Source organism: Pelmatolapia mariae, linkage group LG3_W (genome assembly GCF_036321145.2).
Source record: "Pelmatolapia mariae isolate MD_Pm_ZW linkage group LG3_W, Pm_UMD_F_2, whole genome shotgun sequence".
Lineage (NCBI taxonomy): Eukaryota > Metazoa > Chordata > Actinopteri > Cichliformes > Cichlidae > Pelmatolapia > Pelmatolapia mariae.
Genome location: NC_086229.1, coordinates 62,848,032 through 62,873,331, shown reverse-complemented (window position 1 = coordinate 62,873,331; position 25,300 = coordinate 62,848,032). Strand labels below are relative to the sequence as shown.

Sequence of the window (25,300 nt, the reverse complement as noted above, 5' to 3'; positions counted from 1 at the left end):
AAAAAAAAAAAAAAAAAAAAAAAAAAGCACCGAAATGTGCGCTACTTTTCGGTCTGGTTACTACCATTTATGTCAGAATAAATGACAACACAGTTGTTGTTTTTGGTAATAATTTATCTGATATTGAATGTGTGCAGTCCTATTGAATTCAATTTAGTTCCTGTTTGACTAAATCTCACCATGGTAACACTCTGACAACATTGCCACCATGAAGTCATGAGGTCAAATTGAAACTGAGCGATTTTTAACATTAAAGGAGGAAGATTTTGAAAATAAGGCAAGTGCTGCATGACAAACTGTTAAAACAGTTAAAAACCATAAAGGAAAAACTAAAACCATCAAAAGCAGCTGATGATAAACTAGGAGTCACTGAGACAGCAAAGTGAAACAATGTAAGAACCCAAGTAGATTATCAGGCATTCACCAGTCACTTTAATAAGTACACCGTACCTTTTCTGCTTTCCTTTGTCGTGGCAGAAATTGAGACTCATCAGACCAGGAAATATTTTTCCTTTCACAACACCCAGGTCAGGAAAAGGGCACACAACATTATCAAGGACCGCACCCACCCACAGCACACACACACGCAACAGAAAGCAAAGGAAAACACAGGGCTTATACACACAGGGCGGTAATCAGGAAATGGGGAACAGGAGGGAGAGACAGCTGGGAGAAATTAGGCTAACGAGACAGGGGAAGTAAAACTGAATACACTGACATAAGACATGAACCTCCAAAGTAAAACAGGACACAAGAGACAAAACACAAAGATGTAAACTTGACACTGAACTAAACCTAGAATAATAATAATCAAAACAGCACAACTAAAGAATCAGAACATAAATCCTAATACAGAAAAACAAACACCAAAATATAAGAAACAGAAAATGCTGGGTCAAAATGACCCAGAACCGTGACACACTTGTGTTCTGCGGTTTTATATGACAATAAGCTTCTTGAATCTTGAATCCAGGGGCGATTTTAGCCCATTTTTGGGGGTGCCGTTTACATAACTATTGAATAACAAGTGATTTTCTTCAATAACGAGAGCAGCACACTAAGACACTAAGAATTAATCATCCATTTATTGATGTCAGATTATTTATCAACATCAGACACTTATTACTTATTATCACTTTTCTACTTTATATATAAGTCTGTAGTTCAAAATTAATAAAGACACTGACGAGGTTATTCTTGACCTGTAAGAATATAATTATTATGTAATGGTTAAAAGAGCTGCAAATACACAGTCTAACATTTCTAGCACAAGTCAGTGAAATGGACATAAAGACCAACAAAGAAACGAGTGAAGTGACATCAGAGACTCCATAAATAGCAATAAATATAACAGAAGCTGGTTTAAAACTGACCACAGAGTTTAGTGAGAAGGTTTGACTCCAGTGGAGGAGATGTGTTGGACTTTGAGTTTCAGAGCATCAGATAAATATTTCAGAATGAATGAGGCTTCAGCTCAAAAAGCTGAGGCAAAGGTCCACATGTGAGCTTTCAGAGCTTTCAGTCACATCTCAACATCTCTAAAAGGAAACAGTCTCAGTTCATTTCAGGCTCGTAGATTCAGCCACACACTGTGTTTATTATTTTACATGAAAAAAAAAACTTATTGTTACTTTTGATATAAACAACCATATAAACACAACATTTTTCTGATTATTATTGATACAGACACTTCTTATTTAATACTCTTTCACAGAGTTCATAAAAGACATAGTTTAGTATCTTTTACAGGATTTAAAAGATAATTAACATCATTTCTAAAAGAAAGTGAGACCCCAGAACACACAAAACTTTAGTTATCCAAACTGTTATTTGTTAGATTTGTCTTCATGACATCAAAAATACACAAAACAAACCCGCAACTCATAATGAATAAACAGAAAATCAAAATATGTAATAAAAAAAGATTTTGTCTCCACTGGATCATCTCCAAATGTAGACATTAGAGGATATGTATGATCTATCTATCTCTCTCTCTATATATATTACTCCTTTTTGTTATTTATTCCAACTGCGACTATCGCTCTATTCTACCATGGGTCAAGACCTGAACAGGAGAATGAGTGTCTGTAATTAAAAGTTATACAGACAGCACAGTTATACAAATAGCATATCAGTTTTATTTATTTGTTTTTAAATATCATGTATTCTGGGGTGTTTTTTTTTTTAGATTTATATCTTTCAAACAATGATGTGCTTGTAACTTTACAAAGACAGTGAAAGCAAAGTGCACATCACTAAGAGCAATTCAAACACACACTGCAATATCTACTTAAAAGTTGCTAAATACACAATCATTGTACTTCATCAAACCCTGCCCTATTTACACAAGCACACCCTACCATCTCAGCACATCTTGTTTCTGCAAGTAGACTGTCTTCCAACTACATTACATACATTTGCACAATCAATTAAACAGTCAATCCATCTTACCAAAATTGTATTTATATTATTCGCACAAACCCTAGTTACCCAGTAACACATAATTGTTGAGACATTGTTTTGCTGTCTCCTATTTTGTCACTGAAACAAAGCTTTGAATCAGTAAAGCCATTTTCAATAAAACTGATATAGTGGTTCAATATTGGTACTTTGGACACTACTGTCTAGCCCAGGGGTGGGCAATCTCAGTCCACGAGGGCCGGTGTCCCTGCAGGTTTTAGATCTCACCTTAGGTCAACACACCTGAATCACATGATTAGTTCGTTACCAGGCCTCTGGAGAACTTCAGGACATGTTGAGGAGCTAATTTAGCCATTTAAATCAGCTGTGTTGGTTCGAGGACACATCTAAAACCTGCAGGGACACCGGCCCTCGTGGACTGAGATTGCCCACCCCTGGTCTAGCCTCTTAGAGACCAGGGAGTAGCCCCTTTTGTAACAATTCCTGGTGAGTGATCTGTGCACACATCAGGTAACAGTTGAGAGAAGAGACAGAAAAAAATGTAAGAGGATTTACGATTAATAAGTTGACAGCTGTGTTTTGCTAGTAAACAGTTAAAATCACCTGTGTTTGTGTCACTGCATTACACTTCTGCACTGAGCAAGGAAGAGGCGCAGAAGAGTGGGATGATGAAGGAGAAGATGGAGGCTCTGAGCAGAGAGATAGCAGCTCTTTCAGACACAGTCAGAGCCACAGAGGAGGAGCTGAGAGCTGAAGACGTCTCATTCCTGCACAACTACAAGGCTGCAGTGGAAAGAGTCCAGCGCTGCCCCCTGCTGGATGATCCACAGCTGCCCTCAGTAGCTCTGATAGACCAGGCCAAACACCTGGGCAACCTGACCTTCAACATCTGGAACAACATGAAGGACATGGTCTCCTACACTCCTCTCATTCTGGACCCAAACACTGCTCATCCACAACTCACCCTGTCTAAAGATCTGATCAGTGTGAGAGGAGCAGAGAGGCAGCAGCTTCCTGATAATCCAGAGAGGTTTGATTTTTTTGTGGTCTGTCCTGGGCTCTGAGGGCTTTAACTCAGGGACTCACAGATGTCGAGGTTGGAGACAATACATACTGGGGACTGGGTATGTTAGCAGAGTCTGAAGAGAGGAAAGGATGCACACTTTCTGGATTATGGAGAATAATGTTCAATTCAGGTGAATACTCAGCACTCTCACCATCAGCTCCATCCACTGTTCTCTCAGAACAGAAGACGTTCCAGAGGATCAGAGTGAATCTGGACTGGAACAAAGGGAAGCTGTCGTTCTCTGATCCTGATACTAACACACACATACACACCTTCACACACACTTTTACTTGTAAGATGTTTCCTTATATTGGCACTCTGGATGATAAATTGAAGGTGTTGCTTTTGAAGGTGTCAGTGGAGCAGATAAGTTCAGGATGATTATATTTCTAATGCTTGCTGTTAGTCAACTGAACCTTTTAAACTGCAGCTGTCCTCATGCTTGTTGTTCCAAAGCTCTTTTTTTGTCTTAGTTCTCACTGTTTCAGTTTCTGCTGTCTACCCTTTCACAATCATTTCACTGTTTTCACTGACTCCCAAAACGTGATTTGAAATTATATCATGTTTTAGATCATTACAAATGATTTACAACTCATGGCTGAACTTAAATGGCTACACTCATTGTGGTATTTTTTACCTTATTGGTAAGATAGGGTTGGCACAGCCAAAAACAAAACAAAACGGTCTAGAAGAAAACATAGGGAAATTGTCTATCATAAAGATCCAAAAGAATACAAATCTTTTACCTGTCCTTATCCTAAACAGGAGAAAAAGGTTTTTTTGTTTGTTTGTTTGTTTTAAAAAGGCTTCCCACCTCAACAGCTACCAGCTCAATTAACAAGACCATTTACAATATATATGTGACCGACAGGAGGTACTATTTAAATAGGAGATGAGCTGTAGACAAGCAGTCAGCTCATAAGGTTTAATTTTAATACAAGAAATATATATTTCCATATATGTAAAAATAGCACTATATAAGACAGTGACAAGAAAAACGTCTTTATTAAATAAATTAAAAGCTATGATAAAAAAAAAGTGTTGTACAACAGTGCGCAAAAGATGGGATAAATGCTGCAGGGAATATAATTTTAAAAAATCTGCACTTGGTGATTTCTGATGCATGAATAACATACAACCAAATAAAAGGAAAAAGAGCAACAAGAACATTCTTCAGCTCTCTGCTGTCAGGTTAAAACCACTTTTAAAACAAATTGTAGCAACCACAGGCATATAATGACATTGGCCGGCAGCCAGAAACCCTATCTCCAGGTTAGGTCCCACTCTAATAGTCCACTACAAGCTTCCCACAGGAATGAAACATAGTTTTAAACATCACACTCCACTGAGACTCAAACCGAATATTTTTATACTGTTTACCTCTCCAACAGAAGGCTATGAAACTCACAGCAAGCTGTCTTTTAGAAAGATTTTTTTTTTAAAAGGCCAAATGTCACTGCTTTGCACCAGGCAATCACACTGCTCCAGATTCACACAACAGCTGTGTCCAAATTCAGGGAAAGGATGCTTCAAATGCCGTATTTGGAGGCAATGATGTCAGAGTGACGAAGGCTGTCCAAAGGATGGGTCAGATGTATCCTTCGTGTCCTACCTTATTCCAGGATTCATATATATATATATATACATGAGAAATTTGAGTATTAAAAAAATAACAAGACGGAGCAGTCGACCGACATAAAGTATTATGACATTGTGCAAGAAGGAATTTTCTTTTCACCGAAGCACTTCCAGCTGAAAATATCACATTGACGCGAAGCATACGTTAGTCAGGGATGCTGCTAGGACTTTGGCTAATGCGTTACCCAGCTTGCAACAAACCACTAAGGAGCATCGGGGGCTCAGTAAGTCTACCTCGGACATATTGACTGACACAATTGCCAAGTGGCTTGCAACAAACTGTGACGTCATTGCCTCCAAATACGGCATTTAAGGCATCCTTCCCCTGAATTTGGACACAGCCTTAGTCCCATCATAATCACCTGTCCTCTCTGACCTCCCGGCACCGCCCCATGAGCTTATTGCACCACCCCTCCGCTACAGCAGGCCAGAGACCACACCCCTGCCACAATGATATAAATGTTCTTTTTCTAGCTGACCTGATTATTATACAAATGTTTTCAGTCTGCAATTTATATTTAAAGCTCGGGCTTATGTCCAAATGTATATAATGTAATGTTTAATGGAAAAATAATAATGTTACTATATAGTACAGGACTCAGAACAGATATGATTATCTGTCTCTCAAATGGATTAACAGAAGCTTTGTTTCAGGTTTTTTCTGATAAATCTGCAGGTACAAAAAGAGACAATAAAATAGGGGAATCAGCTACAACAAATGAAACAAATAGAGCTTTGGTACTCTCTAGATGTCTGTGGTCAACACTTCGAGACTTATAAATGAGCTAAATGCAATAAATATTTTATGGATTTCCATCATTGTTTACATTAATTCTGCTTTTTAATTGCCTTTAGTATTTGTGAAGAGTTTATGCAGAGAATTTTTAAACGAGAGAAAGGGTGAGTACTCTTGGTAAATACAAGTAAGCACCCAGAAAATAAACATGACTGAAATGCAGCTCAGTATAGCTTTTGGCTCAGCCTCAGGTGCAAACAAAAAACGGCACAAGTCACAAGGTTTCTTCCTTGAGATCAGACCACACCAGAGTTACTCCAGAGTGTGCACTCACCTGCCACAGATGGATTCTCTGAGAGTGTTTCTGATCTTATCCTTGGTTTCTGGGTTAGGGTTAGGGGCATTTGCCAAGCATTTGACCTTGACCTCCACTGTTAGCAGCCAAGGTCAAAGTTGACCTTATATTATATGAAAGGGTATGGAGTGAACTGCACAACCCATATTTTATTTTTTTCAGTATGACAGCCTACAAAATCATATTGATGCCATAAAGCTTGTATGAATATATCTCATAATTTCACATTTTTACAGCATATATAAGCCAAAGATTTCAGGCAGGTCCACTCCAATCATATGGGTGAACATAATTCAAGACAATGGGATTATCTCCAAACTAGATCAATAAATTAGTCACTGGGGGACATAAGCAATTTTTTTTGTTTGTGCTTGACTCCTCCAAGAATAAAATTAGACTGTGAGTCAATGAAGGAGGAAAAAAAGAATAATTAACTTACTCTGATCCAGATGCGTAATATCCAACAGTGCAGCGAAATGATTCACGAAACAAGACGTTGGAGTATCCAAGCCACAATGACAGTCAAGGAGGCGGCGTGCCAACATTGCACTGCATTTACATTTTAGCCCGCTCTGATTAAAATAGGCACCGTTGTTGAAAAGCTTCAGTGGCGGAGGGTTTTCCTGGGAAATATATTCGATGTACGGACCTTGCTTCCTGTCAGATGTTTAAAATGCCTGAGAACCTGTTGGCATCAACTATGCAAGAGTTTGTTTCCTGGAAGTGTCTTATGGATGAGTTTGTCAGGGCAGCAACTTTTTAGTTTAGGTTAGCAACCAAAATAAGAATAAATTGCTCAGGAGATGATTGAGAGCAGAGAGCAGGATGAGTATACCACTGGGACTTTGGATTTAAACAGCGCTGTCAAGTATTTTGGTTAGTGCAAAAACTGAAAGGTGAACTTCTGATGAGTGAGTAGTTTGTCTTTTTGAAAACGACTGAGACTTTTTTTTTTACCAAAGATCCTTTCATACTTTAAAATGAGACATTACAAATGCTTTTGTGCTCGGGTTTGATCTGTTTTGGACTTGTGCCATCCGTCTTTAAGGCACTAATCCAGCTGTGTCGCATCCATTTTGGCTTTTTACAGTTTTTTAAAAAATCCAATTACATTTAGTGCACATTCAATAACTAAAAAATGTTTATTAGATAGATTACATGTGACCAAAATAATATTGATTACAAATTTTGTCAGTCAGTGATGGAATTTAACGTTTAAGTTCAGTTACAGTTACCCCACTGAGCATTCACCACCTAACTCCACAACAAAGGGTTTTGTGGCTGAACAACCCTCACACGTGCAATATATGCTATATGTGCAATTCTTCTGACGAAGTTGTACTTTTGTATTTTCTTACTCAGTTTTATATAGCATTTGTATTTCTATTGTATTCTATTGTATATAGTATTCTACTCTATTTTATTCTATTGTATATAGTATTTTATTTTATTTCATTGCATTCCAGTGTTTTCTAATTTCTGCTACATAACTTTGCACTTTTGCTGCAACCAAACAAATTTCCCACCTGTGGGACTAATAAAGGTCATCTTATCTTATATTATCTTACAAATGAGGATGCAGATCATGCCCGCAAGATTAATCCTGTGGTAATCATTCTGGCTGGGAGCAAACCAGGAGAAATGTCTACTACATTCTTTTGCACCAATGTTTATAGACCAAAAAGTTGTAAAAAAGCCAGTTTTCTTACAGTCCCTGTGTGAACCCTGTAAGTGCTTTTGTCTATTTTTTTTCCACCTCTGACAGTAAGCAGAAAACTATTCGCCTGTTGCGAACTGCTGAACCCCTTACACACAATTATTTTCACATGGTTTCCATGTTGCCTTTGTTTGTTTCACTGTAGTTAATATTATTTTTGGTAGACAATAATAAAGAAATTAGTATTTCAGAGTCAGTTTTACAGTTTTTTCTGATTGCTAAGGCACATTTTTTGTGACTATTGGCTATTTTTGCAAAACTCTACACACAAATAAGAAAACCTGTCACCTAATTATCAAAACATTGTAGTTCTCTTGCAAAAGCGAACACAGCTAGATTAACTCTTCACACCTTCGTAAAAATGGTGTTTTCGTATCAAACAGTACACAGAAGCCATCATCTACTAAGCACACAATGCGCCAACTACACACTGATGGTATGAATACAAAACACATCTGACTTTTGCTTTCTCTGTGCACAAGGTAGGCCATGTCAGTTTGAGCTCATACTTTTGTCATAGATCCGTAAGCATAGAGGGATCCAAACTTCTGGTACTGGTGTTTATTCACACACATCAAAACAAACACAAGTGTTTATTTCCAAGTATAGGATTATTTGCAATCGCCATATTGACTATATGGGTTTCTTGGTCTGCAGTGAACATGCTTCCTCTGCCCCAGCATCTGGTCGTCTAGCAACTCTGTAAAGTAACAATTTCAGTATTTTTTACATCTATAGTATTTTTGTGTTTCTCATTAGCATGGCAGTGCTACAAGTCTTAGTGCAAAGTGACTGTACTAACCGATTCTGATTTCGAAATGTCCTTATGATGCTTGCTACAGTGTAGCAGCTCGAGTTAGGCTGAACCCGTTGGCCAGCTTCCCTCAGGGTCACTCCATGGTTGATTACATGGTCCACTATTGTAGCTCTGATGTCATCAGCAATTCTATTTCTTACTCTTCTTACCCTTCCTCTTCCCCCTCCTCATCCTCCCCCCCCCTCCTCATCCTCCTCTTGCTTCTCCTTGTCCTTGTTGTCCTCTTCGTCCTACTTCTTCACCTCCACGTCCTGTTCCTTGGCCTCCTCTACTTCTCACTCTTCCTGCTCCCTCCACTGTACTCCACACACAGAGCTTACCTGTATTATAGTGCTTAGGCTGATTGCAAAGTGAACTAATTATCTAAAAAAGTTTTCACATGTGAAAGTGTGCCAGACAGTTGGCAAAATAGCATAAATAATGGCCATAAATGTGTATAGTTTTGCTAGGAGTGTGTTGGAAATTTGGTAATTGAGTGTAAGCAGTGAATTGTGCCTACAGTTTTGCAAAGTGTGTGTTACAAAATGGCAAACTGAGTGCAGAGCAGTGTTTGTGCTTTTAGTTTTGCAAACTCAGTGAGTGGTTTTGCTATAAGTATTAATAGTTTTAGAAATTGTGCTATAAGAATCACAGTTAGGGTTTAAGCATTCAGAAAAAACTGTAAAGTAATTAAAAGTTATATTTGGCTGTTTGTGGGCTCACACACACAAAAAAATCTTTGTAGATGGTTTTTTTTCACACCTTCCCCCATCCCTGGACACAGATTTGAAAGTTTTGTTTTGTCAATTATTTGTTCTTGTTTTGGTATAATTCAGTTCAATTTTATTGTATTTATACAGCGACAAATCAAAACAACAGTCACCTAAGGCACTTTATATTGTAAGGTAAAGACTTTGCAATAATATAAAGAAAACAGAAAACTATTCTCTTTTTTCCCTTCGATGTGAAGGAGGAGGAAAAATGTAATTCCTGTTAACAGAAAAAACAGAATCAGGGAGTGGCAGCCATCTGCAGCGACTGATTGGGGTGAGAGGAGGGAGACAGAACAAAAGACAGACTGTGAAAGACAGAGTTAGAGATTAATAACAAATAATGATTCAGTACAGAGCTATGCATAAACACATAGTGGCTGAAGAAAAAACACTTGATACATCATGGGAATGGAAAGTTGGGGCGCCGTTGAAACTGGTTCCACAGAAGAGGGGCCTTAAAACTGAAGGCTCTCCCTCCCGTTCTACTTTTAAATACTCTAGGAACAACAAGTAGGCCTGCAGTGAGACAGCGAAGTGCTCTAATAGGGTGATATGGTACTACAAGGTCATTAAGATAAGATGGGGCGGTGAACAGTGGTGAACCTCTGCCCCAGTCTCAAGTCTCCAAGAGGTCTTCTTCCAAGACTGCCCTGTATTTGACTCCATCCATCTTCCCATCAACTCTGACCAGCTTCCTTGTCCCTGCTGAAGAGAAGCTCCCCCAGAGCAGACAGTGGGGATGGTGTGTTTAGAGTGATGTGCAGTGTTAGTTTTCCGCCCCACATAGCGTTTTGCATCTTGACCAAAAAGTTCCATTTTGGTCTTATCCGATTTTCATTCCACTTCTCATGTGTACACCACTTTGTATTGGTCTTTCAAGTGGAATTCCAATAAAATTCATGTTTATGACTGTAATGTGACTGAATGTGGAAAAGTTCAAGGGGGTCGAATACTTTTGCAAGCCACTGTATATTGTGCTATTTCTTGTATTGTCTGTTTTTGTTACTGTTTGCACTGGAGCACTGTAGCCCACATAATTTTAATAAAGTATTCTGATTTTGATGCTAAAGCATCACAGTTCAGTCTGAACAGAACCTCACTCTGTCATGTTGAACTACAAACAATGATACCAAACTTATCACTTATCATTGGACCAGCATCTGCCACCTGCAGACGGATGGGTTGGTGGAGTGGCTGAATAAGGCCATGGAGCCAAGTCCATGATTCATAAGTTCATTCATGAAGTTAGACCCTCTGTTGTTTGCAGCACGGGAGGTTCCCCAGGCCTACATAATTGTGTTTAACTGAAAGTGAAAATTAAAGGACGTTTCTGGAACTATCTGGCTTTTTGATTTTGATATCTTTTGTTTATTTGTTCAAATTGTATTGTGTTCAAACTTCCAAATAACATATGACACTTAGAGGATACATGCATTTGACCTTGACCTACCAATGTCAAAGCTTACTTTACTTGAACTTCTTCACAAATCTTTAATGTCTTCATTAAGGAAATCATTTCAAGAAACCATCCATGCTCTTCCACTTATCCTTGGTAGGGTCACGGGGGGCCAAAATACATCGTGAGAAGGCGGGTAATCCCAGGACAGGTCTGTTGCAGGTGTAGCCCAGATGAATAAAAAAAATCATATTTACACCAATGATAGAGAAGAGAGAGTATTTATTCTCTTTATTTTAACTGTCCACATCAACAAAGCGTCATATTTCCTATGACCATTGAATGCACCTCTAAGTTCACTCCACGTGAGGGCACCTAGCTCAGCCTACCCAGGACGGATTGAGCCTGTCAGTAGTGATGGGTAGATGACCCATCGTGAAGCGTTTCAGCACATTCCCCAAACTGTATCGATACTGTGTGGACACAGTGTTGCTGTTTTGCTCCATACTGACACCTGCTGGACCTTAAATATCATTGCAGGCAACTTACTTGAGACTCACAGGACACTGATTCAATGACCTAGTCATACTTGTATACACTGTAAGGCGTTGTATTTTTCATGGAATCATTTATATGTTTTACATTGCAAATATTGTAGACATCTTTAAAATATATTGTGAATGACATTAAGTGAAAATTTAAATGAAAGTATTGTGAATATAACATCACACATTTAAATGTAATTGACTCAGAGTTTATTATAAATTTCTATTCAGAAAAAAAAAAAATATCCAATGTTTTTGCATTCAGTCTCTTGGGGGTTTTTTTCACACCATTTCCCCAGCTTTGGAAAACTCACAGGCAGAGAGGAAGCTGGGGTACACAAAAACTGTTGAAATGTCATGTTGCACCCTGTATTTATGACGATGTGGTGTCTCATGCATACTTGTAACTGGTACAAAATGCTGGAGCTCACCTTTTAACTGCCATCTCTATTCCAGTTTTAGCCACACTATACTGTTACCTGATTTTTTTTTTCAGAAAACATTTAAATAATGCACAACATTATAGACAGGAGCCTGAAAAATCTGACTAAATACAAATAAGCTACTAAACCTTTGTGTGTGGATTCTCAAGAAGGCAAGGTTTAATACAAAGGCCAGGAAATTGCAGCTTCTCTAATTTCCACTTGAGACTTAAATAGGGAATCAGCCCTCAAAGGCTCCCAGGTTACAATGTCCAACTACAAATGATTACAGAGAAGAGGCTCTCTTCTGTCAACCCTTCCAAACAACACAATTTGTCATTTTTTTGTCTTTTTGTTTTTTTCCCCAAACTGAACTGTTATGAATAACATAGTAACTGGGGGCATATAAAGTTCAAGATGGAGCTCTTGGGGTTTTTGCGGTTTCTCTGAGCATACCATGGTCTGACCTTGGAGTGAAATTGCTGTGATACCCACCAACTGAATGTGGCATTGTATTAACATATACCTGAATAGTCCAGACCAGTAAACTACTCAAATGTCTGCTATGAAAGAAAGGGTGTATTTTGTTTTTCATAGGACTGCATAGAGTTCTGTGAAAACTCTCTTTATCACATCACAGTCATGAGAAACAGTGAGGCCCTCAACAGTTTCATTTCTTCTAATGGTACTGCTCTGAAAAATAAAAGCAGAACTCATACAAAACCTTAAATGAACTTACTTACTGTGGTTAGTCTATGCTGAAACTGCAGGAAAATTTGTCAGCGGGTTAACAGGTCAGTATATCATGCAAACTAAAAATTGATTGTTATAAAACTACGGCAGACTCGTCCATGTATTCATGCTTTCCAACATTTGTATTTACTCATTTGCTGTTTCAACTGAATCACAGGTTCAGCTTTGCAGCTTGCAGCCGAACACACACCAACAACAACAAAACAAACTCAGGCCCAAGTATAGACTTTAAAGCCAGTGAAGCGTGATTGTGGCGCTGCACAGGTGCATCCGTCTCCCTCACAGCTGCGCTGCAGACCACATCCGGCCACAATGATTAACGACAACAAACTGAAACTCAGAATTTGCAAAGAGGTGAACAGTACTCAGAGGAGTTTACTGAGATTTGGATTTACAGTTTGAACAAACTCTTCATCTATGTTTCCCTCTTCTGTTAACAGCCCTGCAGTAAAAACTGAACAAAAAAGAAAAGTACATAAAAGTATAAAAGCTGAAAGCCAGGGAATTTGTGTAGTGAAAAATTGCAAATACAAAACATTAACCAGAATGCGAATGATAGGGAAAAAACAAACAAAAAAAACCCCCACAAATACTGGATAGACTCAGTAGGCCGTATAACAATTCAATTAAATTTTATTTCTATAGTGCCAAATCCAAACAAGTCACCTCAAGGTGCTTTATATTGTAAGGTAAAGACTCTACAATAATATGGGGGAAACCCAAATGATCGGAAACCCCCTATGCACAAGCACTTGGCGACAGTGAGGAGGGAAAAAATCACCTTTAACAGAAAAAGACAGGTAAGGATACATTTTCCCAGAAAGAATTCATTTTAACCTTTCTTTGAGCCTCAGTGTGTCAGAGTTGACACCTCCAAAATGTTGTTGGTTGACCTCCATCCCCACTATCACCATACAGGACAGCACATAGTACTGGGAGATTCTTACTAACTATTATCAATTATTCCTATTATCAACCACAGTACATTCAGTATTGGAGGTTTTACAAGCAACAAGCGGATTCATCAGAAAAATCAGTCACCTCCACTCTTTACGAATAGCCTGCGACAGCGATGCCCACACTATCTAGATTCCTTTCAAATAGCTGTGGTTTTTTTCCTCCATGTATAGTCAATGCAAAATTTTCTGCATGCAGATAACAGGAACATGAACATGAATCTGTTCAGGAACTAACTTAAGTATTCACCATAAACAGCAGCAGACCTTGGCAATGAGATTACTAAGAAACAGCTTTATCAGTGGTCTCTGAGGGGAACAAGGAAGAGAGATTAAGAGAACATGTGTTTCCTGGAAACAGGCCAGGCAAGAAATCATGCCATTTACTTTGAGAACAACATCAAAGCCCACTTAAAGAAGAAAAAGGAGAAAAAGCAAATGCAGAAAACAAGCTGCTAAACTGTGAAGCACAATTTTTGAGGATTAAAAACACAAAATGTGTTGTTTTCACAACCATGAAATACAGAACTGTGTGTCCCAAAATAAAGGCTTGGCTTCTGTAATGTTCACCTCCATCTCCTTTGTCTGCTTTTGGGTCTACACTCTCTCCACTCCACACCGTCTGTCTCTGCAGATGTCACACAATTTGTATTTAATTAACTGAAATGTTTGGGTTTGTTTTGTTTGGGTTTGTTTTTTTACACCTAATTCTAGTTTTTATTTCCAGTTAACTATAATAGCCAGTACAGAGTGTAGTATTGAAATGAAAATGAAATTATTCTGAAACGATGATACAGCATAGCTCTACCGCATTTAAGAACAGATCAACTCAGATATATCCAGAAACCTTCTGTGGAGCATGTTGAACAGCTTGCTCTGTTATCACAGGGTCACGTATTCCCACACAAAAATGTACAAGATCAATACTGCTGGTGTTAGTTCCTTCACACATTTTATCTTCAATGTGTGGCTATAATACTGCAAAGACATGTGACAACATGGTCAGAGGTAGATAATGTTCGTTGTTTTATTGTATATACTTGTTCTGTGGCAGTAGTTCGAAGAGTATCAGCTGAAATTGTGGGAGGGGACCAGCAACAGACCACAAAGATCTGAAATTGAAATGAAACTATTCATGCAACAGTTGAACAAAGCAAAGTGTGTCTTTGCCCAAACACACCCTAGTCACCCTAGTAGCTCTCACACAAGCCCAGCAACGACAAACAATGTTAAGGGGAGGGGACTAGAAATGGGCTTTAAAAACGTTGAAACAAAAAGGAAACTATTTACTAGACAAGACAGCAACAGTGACACATCACAGCTCTACTGCCTGGAAACAATAAACATGGCATATACTCAACTTTGTAAGTATATTCATAACTTTTAGATTTCTTTAATGTTGAAAAAAAAAACAATTCTCTTTAATACATTTCAGCTTTTCTTTCATAGTGGATACATTGTCAAAGCTATTTTTATTTAAGTTCAATGTATTTGTTTATTTTATTTGATTGTGTTAAGAAGCCTTCAAAATGTTCAGTCTATCTTTTTATGATTGTTGAATATTGTTGAATGTTCTATGAAGTTACAGCAATGTGACTTCCATTTTCTCAGTGTGAACCACAACCCTTTGTGCTCAGTGATTTCCTCATATACAGTTTCAACTGAAATTTCAATTTGGAAATAAAGAAATAAAGATAACACTTTTTAGCAGCATCTGTAATTTGAAAATGAAAGTGATCATATAAGAGTTCATCAACGATATATGTTGGCTGTAAACAGAAATTGCTTAAGGGTATAACTAAGACATGTCGAGAAGCTTCCTGTGGAATCAGTTGAACAGATGGCTCCATTACTACTTCACTTCCTTTACAGGCTGAGCAAATCAGAGGTTTCAAAAGTACAACCTTGATTCCTGAAAAATAGGTTTTCTATGTAAAGTGTAAAGAGCAGAATGCAAAGTTCAAATCCCCACATATCAAAAAGTTTACTATTTTATGAAAAATATGACCTCATTATTAATTTGGGTCTGACAAATGTTTTGACAGGGGCAACAAAAGGCGTCTGTTTTAGAAGAATTAAAATTGTCCATCATTTATCCATGTTTACATGCTGGTTATTGTCTTTTTTCTTAGCACATGGGACATAAATATAGACCTCAAAACTAGGCAAAACTAAACAAGAGGTGAGGCAAACCATTTACTGAGGCTGTAGGAGAATTTTAGCAAACTAAATATTCAGGCACATGGGAGACAAAAGTGAACACAGTATGACTCAAATGAAGTTAACGATAATAATGTAAATAAACAAATTAAAGCTTTACATACACACAGGAGGTAATCAGGGAGAGTGGCAGAAAGTTAAAACTAATGCAGAACAGTAGAACAAGAGACAGCAAATTTACAAAATAAAACTAAACAAGTAACTAATAGGCATCTACTAAAAGGAAGCGTGGAGACTGAGCCTAAACAAAACAAAGAAATTGAGCACAGGAGGGACATTATCTCTATATTTCTATTATAGTGTACCTCTGCAGTCAAGACTGTATTGTTGCAGACCTGTGGACTAAATGTGAAAAAATCTTGCACCAGCCATTTGTGATCTGTCAGTGGCAGATGTAACAGTTGCTGTTGTAATGCAATGTATCACCGCATGGTGGTGCCTCCTGTCTCATGACTAGTAGGTCACGCCCTTTTATTCTTCTAAAGCTGACCTAACTAATGCAGTGTTTTCATGCAAATCATGTGGTTTGTAGCACAAAATTTTACATGATTTTTTTAAATGATCTCTTCCTTGTTTTCTCATGGTTTGTGTGATTTGTGTTTTATGGTTGCATGTTATTTTTATTAATTTATGTGATTTTTGTGTTTTTTTATTATTTACGTGACACTGTAACTGTTTTTTCCAATGAAATTTATCAACATCATTCATAGTAACAATAACAATAGTAATAATAATAAGTGTAAAGTTTTTAGTTCATTATTTTCTCAATTCTCTAACAGACTCTGAAGAAACTGAGCTGAGGATTTTGCTCGTTGGGAAAACTGGAACAGGAAAGAGTGCAGCAGGAAACACTATCTTGGGGAGAAATGCTTTTGAATCTCGTCCATCTTTCTCTTCTGTTACAACAGCCTGTGAGAAGAAAGAAATTGTTGTCTGCCGTCAAACAGTGGCTGTGATTGATACTCCAGGTCTGTTTGACACCAGAATGTCAAATGACGAGGTGTTTGCAGAGATCGCTACGTGCATCTCCTTTGCTGCTCCTGGTCCTCAAGTGTTCCTGGTTGTGCTGCAGGTCAACAGATTCACAGCAGAAGAACAAAGAACTGTAGAAATCATTCAGGAGATGTTTGGAGAGAAAGCAAAAAATTACACTATGGTCTTGTTCACACATGGAGACTTGTTGGGAGAAAACAGCATAGAAGAATTAATGAGTGAAAATAAGCAAGTTAGAGAACTCATTAATCAATGCTCTGGAGGATATCATGTTTTTAACAACAGAGATGGAGGTCAATCGCAAGTCCGAGAACTGCTGACGAAAATCAATGCAATGGTTCAGAGAAATGGAAGAAAATACTACACCAGCAGTATGTTCAAAGATGCCCAGAAAGCAAAAAGAGAAGAAATGGAGCGCCTTCTGGGAGAAAATCTTCAGATGGATTTTGAAGAAGCAAGAAGAAGGGCAGAGAGTAGTAACAAATTCATTTGGGCTGTTTTAAAGTGTGCTTCTGTTGGAGCTGGTGTTGGAGCTAGTGTTTTCGGTCTGGGAGGGCCTGCAGGAGCTGCAGTAGGAGCTGCAGTAGGAGCTCAACTGGGAGCAGTAGTGGGAGCCACTGTGTCTGCAGCGATGGCTGTGACAGAGAAAGCATGCATCATACAGTAAAATTGGGTATTAATTATACCTCAGGTGCAGGTTATGAAATCACATCATAACAGAGATACAAATAAATAACCAGATTTTTCAGTAATTGTCTGCTTTTTCAGCACAATGCAGCATCTTTCCTTGCTGTTTTTTTTTTCTTGCTGCTTTCAGGTGTTAGAGGAACATCTTCATTTCAAACAAAAACTAATAAATACTTATTTTTTGATTATGGGACATTCATGGGACTCTGTAACTTGTAGCATTGTTAGCTCACTGGTTTAGAGTCATAAGAAATCAATCTTCTGAAAGATTGGTACTGATGTCTAATCTGTTTGTGTAAACAAGAGTGAGATCTGATTTCATGTATCCAGTATATTTTATTTCTTTCAATAAATAAAAATAAACATATGGTGCAATGTTTTTCTTCCATATAAATATATATATATATATATATATATATATATATATATATATATATATATATATATATATATATATATATGTATATATATATATATTTGTTTTTTTTTGTTTTTTTTACTAATGTCTTATTTCTTCGGTTGATTGAGAGTATTTTCTGAACTGTGCACTGATGCTCAGACTTGTGCCAACCCCCTGATGGCCTGTTTTGTTTCAGACTCTGACCTGAGGGTGGTGCTGGTGGGTCAGGAGAGAGTTGGGAAGAGCTCAACAGGAAACACCATCCTGGGCAAGAAGGAGTTTAACTGTAGGATCAGTTTGAGCCCTCTGACTTTGAGCAGTAAGAAGAGAGAAGCTGATGTTCTGGGTCAAAGAGTCTCTGTGGTAGATACCCCTGGACTTGTCAGCACTCGGCTGTCTGCACAGGAGGTGAAAGCAGAGCTGGAAAAAGCTCTCCAGCTGAGTTCTCCAGGTCCTCATGTTTTCATCCTCGTCCTCCAGCTTGGACGATTCACCCCACAGGAGCAGGAAGGACTGAAAGCTCTGCAGAAGATGCTGGGCACTGATGTCTCCAAACACACCATGCTGCTGTTCACCTACGGAGACCGACTGGAAAACACCGACATTGACATGGAAATGTTCACCAAAGAGGACGAGAACATCCAGCAGTTGCTGAAGAGCTGCAGCGGTGTGTACCATGTGTTCAACAACAACATGGAAAACAGGGATCAGGTCCAAAAGCTGCTGGAGAAGATAAATGACATCTGTGAGGGAGGACAGTTGTACTATGAGAGGTCTCAGTCAGAGGGGTCAGTCTGGAGTTTAATACCCAGAGATTTTAGGATTAAACAGATGCTGTGGTTGGTCTGCATTTCATTAGCCGTCAGAGGGATTTATTACATCTGGAAGTGGTTATTCAGTGCTCAGAATAAGTAATTAACCTCCTAGGACCTGGCGTCCACATATGTGGACATCACATTTTGGGTTATTTAGGCCAAAATACTCAATGTTGCTCTACAAGGTCCTGATATCCACTTAGAAGGACATTATACTGCTACTGTTCTATCGAAATTTTAAATGAATATCCTCATATGTGGCTCTCATTTCTCTTAGAAACAAAAATTAGGTAGAAGAAAATCTGGTAATTGTTTGTTTTTACAATCATCAGGTCCCAATCAGCCCAAATATCAAAGAGAAATTAAAAGTTTGGATCTTAGGAGGTTAAAGTAGATCTCCATAGATTTGATCTGATTAAATCTGCTGAGACACAGTTTATGAATTGGCTTTGTATAGAAGCTTCTCACTATTAACATGTTTGAGGTTTAATTGAGTAGAAATGACTGCAGGAAATGACTACAATGCAGCAGGTTTACCATGATTTCTTTTCACTGTTTTTTTTACTGATTGTGAAACTGAAATATTATAAAACAAAAGTTTTTTGGCCACAACTTTGAATTCATTTTTGTCCTCCTCTCTCACGCTGTAAAATCAGTCTGAAAGGAGCTGCCACCCACCTCTCTGCATTTGAAACAGTGCACATCCGCCTCCACTGCAGCTGCTTTGTATTATATTGTGTTAAGACATTAATGAGTAGTTTTACCGCCTCTTACTAGCAATCACTTTAGGTTAACCCATCCATTTTCTTCCACGTATCCTTGTCATGGTCATGGGTGGGAGGAAGCTGGAGTACCTGGAGAGAACATACAAACTTGAAAGGCCTGGGCCAGGTGGTGAGATCGAACTCAGGACCTTCTTGCTGTGAGGCAACAGTGCTAATCCAGTGTTAACCCATAACAATAAAAGTGAACCATTTCAATAAAAGCCTGCATTGTTCTGAAAAGGGCCTTGTTTGGACACTTTTTTGGTTTGCATAACCAAAGAATTTCTCCACAAACTGTTAGAAACCATCTCAGGGAAGCTCATCCGCATGCTCGTTTTCCTCATCGGGTTCAGGGCAGATGGCAGACAGCGTGTGTGGCGTCATGTGGGGGAGCATGTTTGGGATGCTCTGAATCGGCGTATACAACAGCGTATTCCAGTTCCTACCAATATTCAGCAACTTTGCACAGGTATTGAAGAGGAGTGGACCAGCATTCCACAGCCCACAATCAACAACCTGATCAACTCTATACAACAGAGATGTTTTGCACTGCGTGAGGCAAATGGTGGCCACACCAGATACTAACTGGTTTTGGGACATCTGTAGCATTGTGCTGTGTGATCAAACTCCATATTTCAGAATGGCCTTTTATTGTGGGCAGTCTAAGGCCCACCTGTTCAATATTCATGCTGTCTAATCAGCACCTTGACATGCCACACCTGTGAGGTGGGATGGACTATTTCGACAAAGGAGAAGTGCTTACTAACACAGATTTAGACAGATTTGTGAACAATATTTGAGAGTAACGGGTCATCTGTGTATGTAGAAAATGTTTGAGATCTTAAGCTCATGAAAAATGGGAGTAGAAACAAAAGTGTTGAGTTTATATTTTTGTTCAGTGTAGAATTAAGGGGAAGGCACTAGATATGCATGTTAAAAGCGTTGAATGAAAAATGAAACTATTCACTAGACATCAGCAGCTCGTAATCTGCACCATATTTTCCCCACACACCTAATTTTCAATATATACTGTTGAAATTGAGATGCTGTATTTATCATATTGACTTGATTTTTATGGTTGATTCATTTTTGGCTGTCTACATTATTATCATTTCATTTGGTAGTTACTGATATCTTTGCTTGATCATAACCAAGTTAGTGTACCTCTGCAGTCAAGACTGTATTGTTGCAGACTTGTGGACTAAATGTGAACAAATCCTGCACCCAGCCATTTGTGATGTGTCAGTGGATGTCTGTAACTTCACAGCCCTGCTCCTGTTATTTATGTTGTTTACATCCATGGTACACTCTAAATGGCACGTAGGGACATGTTAGCTGGTGCAGACACGTTACTGACAAAGATCAACCGATGTGGCTAAGTAGTGACCAAGAAATTGCTGTGGCAGATGTAACAGTTGCTGTTGTAATTCAGTGTATCTTTTTTATTTTCACCAGAAGGGGAAGCTAGATCAATGATGTAGTGAGCAATGTTGAACTAAAAGTCAGAATTTTTTGGTTAATTTCCAGGGTTTTGGTTTAAAACCGTCTTTAAACACATTTTACTTTTATTCACCTAAACCAATAGATTCTCTTTTATACTATTTTTTAAAACTTTATTCTAATCTGCTCCTAGGTCTTTTCTTACAGCTTCTACCCAGCAAACATGCCTGTGTGGACACACAGTGGATAGCTGTGGGTAAACTGTGGGGTCAAGCGTGCAGGACAAACCCATACTTTTCCCAAGCAGCCGCAGATGGGGGTGCATCCACACAGGGCCCACAGCAGATTTTATATTAACATCTCAAGTATTTACAGCTTCAAAATTAAACTTCTCAAGCACTTTGTATAAAAAGGACCATCTCACTGAGTCGAACGCCTTCTCGGCATCTAAACTTAACACTAGGGTCTCTAATTTTTGTTTATGAACTTGCCTCAATATGTGCAAAACCTTTCTGATGTTGTCCTGGGCCTGTCTCTGTTTAATGAGACCCGTTTGGTCATTATGTATTAACCTAGGTAATATCATTTCTAGTCTTTTAGAGATAATAGAGGTAAACAACTTATAGTCAATATTCAATACACAGATTGGGTGATAGTTACTACATTCTAATTTGTCTTTTCCTTCTTTTGGTATAATAGAAATTATTGCTTCCCTCCATGAAGGAGGGATAGTTTTCTTTTCCATTACCCAATTAAATGTCTTTATCATGGTGGGAATCAAATGATCCTGCATTATTTTATACCATTCTGGGCCGAACCCATCTGGCCCTGCCATTTTTCCTCCCTTTAGTCTTTTAATTGCTAAGTAAATTTATTCTTTAGTTATTGTGGACAACAGCATTTTGTTTTGTTCCTCTGTCACACCTTGCAACTTTAGACCAGACAAGAAAGTATTGACATTAGGGTTGTTATCTTTAGAGGGTTGGGAGTAAAGTTTTCTGTAGTAATTCTGGAAGCATAGTTTAATTTTCCCCAGTTCGGTTTCTATTTGTCCATTAAAAGGGTTCTTTATTCTATATATAGTCCTCTCTGCTTGTTGTTTCCTAAGTTTAAGAGACAGAAGTCTTAGAGATTTCCTCCCTACCTCGCATTGCTGTTGTTTAATAAAGACGATTTTCTTTTGTATATCCATCGTATTTAAATAATCTATTTCTTTCTTAAGTTGTATTATATCACATTTAATGTCATCATCCAACGTCCCAGAATGTAGATGTTGTAGCTCTAACAATTTGTCTTCTAATTGACAACGGTTTTCCCAGTTTGATTTTTTCAGGTAAGAGGATATACTGATTATTTTTCCTCTAATCACTGCCTTCAATGCATCCCATAATATTCCTGGAGATACCTCATCATTTTCATTATACTCTAAATAGGTTTCTATTTCCTCTTTTAAACTCTCTTTAATATTTAAATAGTTTAAAATGTTTGTATTCAGCCTCCATAAGGTTGATCTTTTGTTGCTATTCAGGCAGATCTCAAGATAAACTGGGTTATGATCTGAGATGGTACAAGCTCCTATTTCACAGCTTTTAATTCTAAATAGATCTTTCTTAAACATGACGATATAATCTAGCCTAGAATATACATTGTGTGGAATTGAGAAGTGGGTATATTTTCTATCATTTGGGTGAAAATCTCTCCACACATCTAGTAGTCCAAAATCGTCCATAAAGTGCACCATTCTTCTTCCAATACTCCTCTGATCGCCTTTTCCATTTGAAGAGTCTAGTTTGGCGTTTAATGTGACGTTAAAGTCACCACCGCAAATGAAAATTCCCTGACTCCTTATTGTTGCCAAATTCAAAATCTGCCTATATAAGGACCAATCACTGCCTGGGGGGATATACACATTTAAGACGGTAATCATTATACCCTGGATTTTACCCGTTATCAATATATATCTGCCTTCCTTATCTTTATGTTCCGAAATATGTTCATATTTCAAAGCTGAGGATATCAAAATTGCCACCCCTCTTTGCCTCCCAGAAATATGGGAGGAATAGAAGACGTGTTTGAAACCTAATTTATTAAGTTTTGCATGATCTTTGTCAGCTAGATGTGTTTCTTGCATCAGAACAATTTGGGCTTTATCCCTTTTAAACTTGGATAAGGCTTTCCACCTTTTCACAGGACTATGTAAGCCATTGATATTAATTGACAAAATTTTTATTAACCTGCCACTCATCTAGATTGTATTTTCTGTGACTATTATACAGAGTTTGGTTTGCTGCCTGCACACCCTTATAATTACTAAACATACAACTTATGAAGAAAAGTTTCATCAAAAGAAAACAAAGATCAAAATAAAATCTTAGCTTCCAAGGTAGAGGTCCCTTAGCTGGACCCTGCTTCACCTCGAGGGACAGCTTCCTCATCAGTCTATGAAGGGAGGCTCTCAAAGGTTTAGGCCTCGCCATAAAGAGCATTCATAAGAGAACCTATTTATCTATGTATTGTATAACAAATAGTAAACTTAAATGTAGAAAGAGGGAAAGTAAATAAACCTCAATTTCCCGAGGAAGAAGGTGTCATCCTCCTAAAGGCTCTGAGTTTTTCTTTATAGCCAGGATTGAGTTTCTTGCTCGCCGCTGTACTCGTTGGTTCTCTGCCCACCTTACTCCATGTTAGCTGTTTCAGTTGCTCCAGGAGGGTTTCAGGTGATTTCACGACCTTTACAGCATAAGCTCTACTGGCCATATCTTCGGTGGCTTCAGCTACGGTGTTGTAAGTTTTTGTTTTGTCAGTATATATTACCTTAAGCCGGGCTGGGAAGAGAGTCTGGAAAGGAATCTGCAGTTTAATTTTGATAAATCTATAATTGATATTATCTCTGGGCTATACAACAAACCAACAGCTAAAATTAAAATCAATGGGGACCTCACTGAATCATTTATATTGGAGCGAGGGACACGACAGGGTTGCTGCATTTCACCGCTGCTTTTTGCTTTGTTCATAGAACCATTAAGTCAGTGGATCAGGCAGAGACAGGATATAACAGGAGTAAGAACGCCAGGAGGGGAACAGAAATTAGCATTATTTGCTGATGACTTACTTTTAACATTAACCTATCCCTCTCAGGCACTCCCCCAAGTCATGGAAATGCTATCACAGTAAGTATTTACAGCTTATATAAGCAAAAGATGTCAGCCAATTCTGATCCAGTTAAATGGATATGGATAATAAAATGACAAGTTTTAGTATGTAATACTTCAAGTTTAAAGGTCAGAGGTCAGGGTCACATGACTTAGGAAAACAATTTAGTCTCCAACCTTTATAGGTAGAGATTAGTAACTAGGGTAGCACTTTCTATCCTAGCCTGTCCTCTAGACTCCATAAAGGAGGTGGGGGAGAGGAAGGTCTTAGCCAAACTAATATCCAACTAACTGCACGTCTCTCACCCCCTATGAAACTGGATTCCTTGAGCAGCTCCTTCAGCAGTAGACTGTTAGAGCCACAGCGTAGGAGCACTATCGCAGGTCCTTCATCTCATCAGCACTCATACTGTTCAATAAACATTTGCAAAAAATACCTGTAAAAATAAACGTCATCTAATGTATTTTACTGTAAATAGCAAACATTTGCACACCGTGCAGTTCACTTTTGTATAGTATTTTGGTTCTTTTATTTTATACACTATTTTTCTTATTATTTTATTTATCTAATATATCATTAATTTATGTTTTTCTTCCTGACTATAACGAGTGGAATCCCCCAGAGTGGGATTGTATGTCTTTATCTTATTTGTTATTTGAACTGTGGTTGTAGAGCAATGAGCAATGAGCACAGAGCCAAGATGTAGTACTACTTTTACCGCATTTGGTTTTGTAAAAAGATGTATAAAATGATCCTAAATATAGGTTTTACATGTTTTATGTTATTCATTTCCTAGTTTATTTGTAAGGCTGCAGTACATAAAGACACTGACGGCTGCAGAGGTCGTGCCAGGTCAGAATGGATCCAGTGACCTCTCCGCTCTGTGTTATTTCCCCTTTCAGACTAAATCATCACAGCTTAGACAGAAAACAGTGTCTCTCTCTCACTGACACCAAAGTTATATTTCCACAATCGTGTCATGTTGGGTGAACTAAAATTCTTGTGCTGCCATCTGCTGGCAGCACTTATACAACACTTTTATAACAAGTGTCATTCACACCCACTCAGCAGTTACTGTGAACCAGCGCTGTGCTGGTAATCTTGCATACAGTGGGCTGGTGCATTTGTGGGCCGATATGTCTTTTTTTTTTTTCCTTTGTCGATGTGATTATACAAGCTGCATGAAGGGGCGCATCACACTGACCCTACAAGCACCGTTAGAAATCCGACTGTTTACATCTTTCCCCCTTCCTA

General features: G+C 38.3%; 1 protein-coding gene across 1 annotated transcript in view; it reads left to right on the top strand.

The window, feature by feature from the left end:
• LOC134623853 (GTPase IMAP family member 8-like) overlaps positions 1-25,300 on the top strand; it is a 520,463-nt gene that overhangs the window by 480,708 nt on the left and 14,455 nt on the right. The window contains exons 4-5 of the mRNA XM_065470216.1: positions 16,583-17,196; positions 18,079-18,662. Coding sequence (XP_065326288.1) covers positions 16,583-17,196; positions 18,079-18,662 — 1,198 coding nt within the window. The remainder of the gene's footprint in view (positions 1-16,582; positions 17,197-18,078; positions 18,663-25,300) is intronic.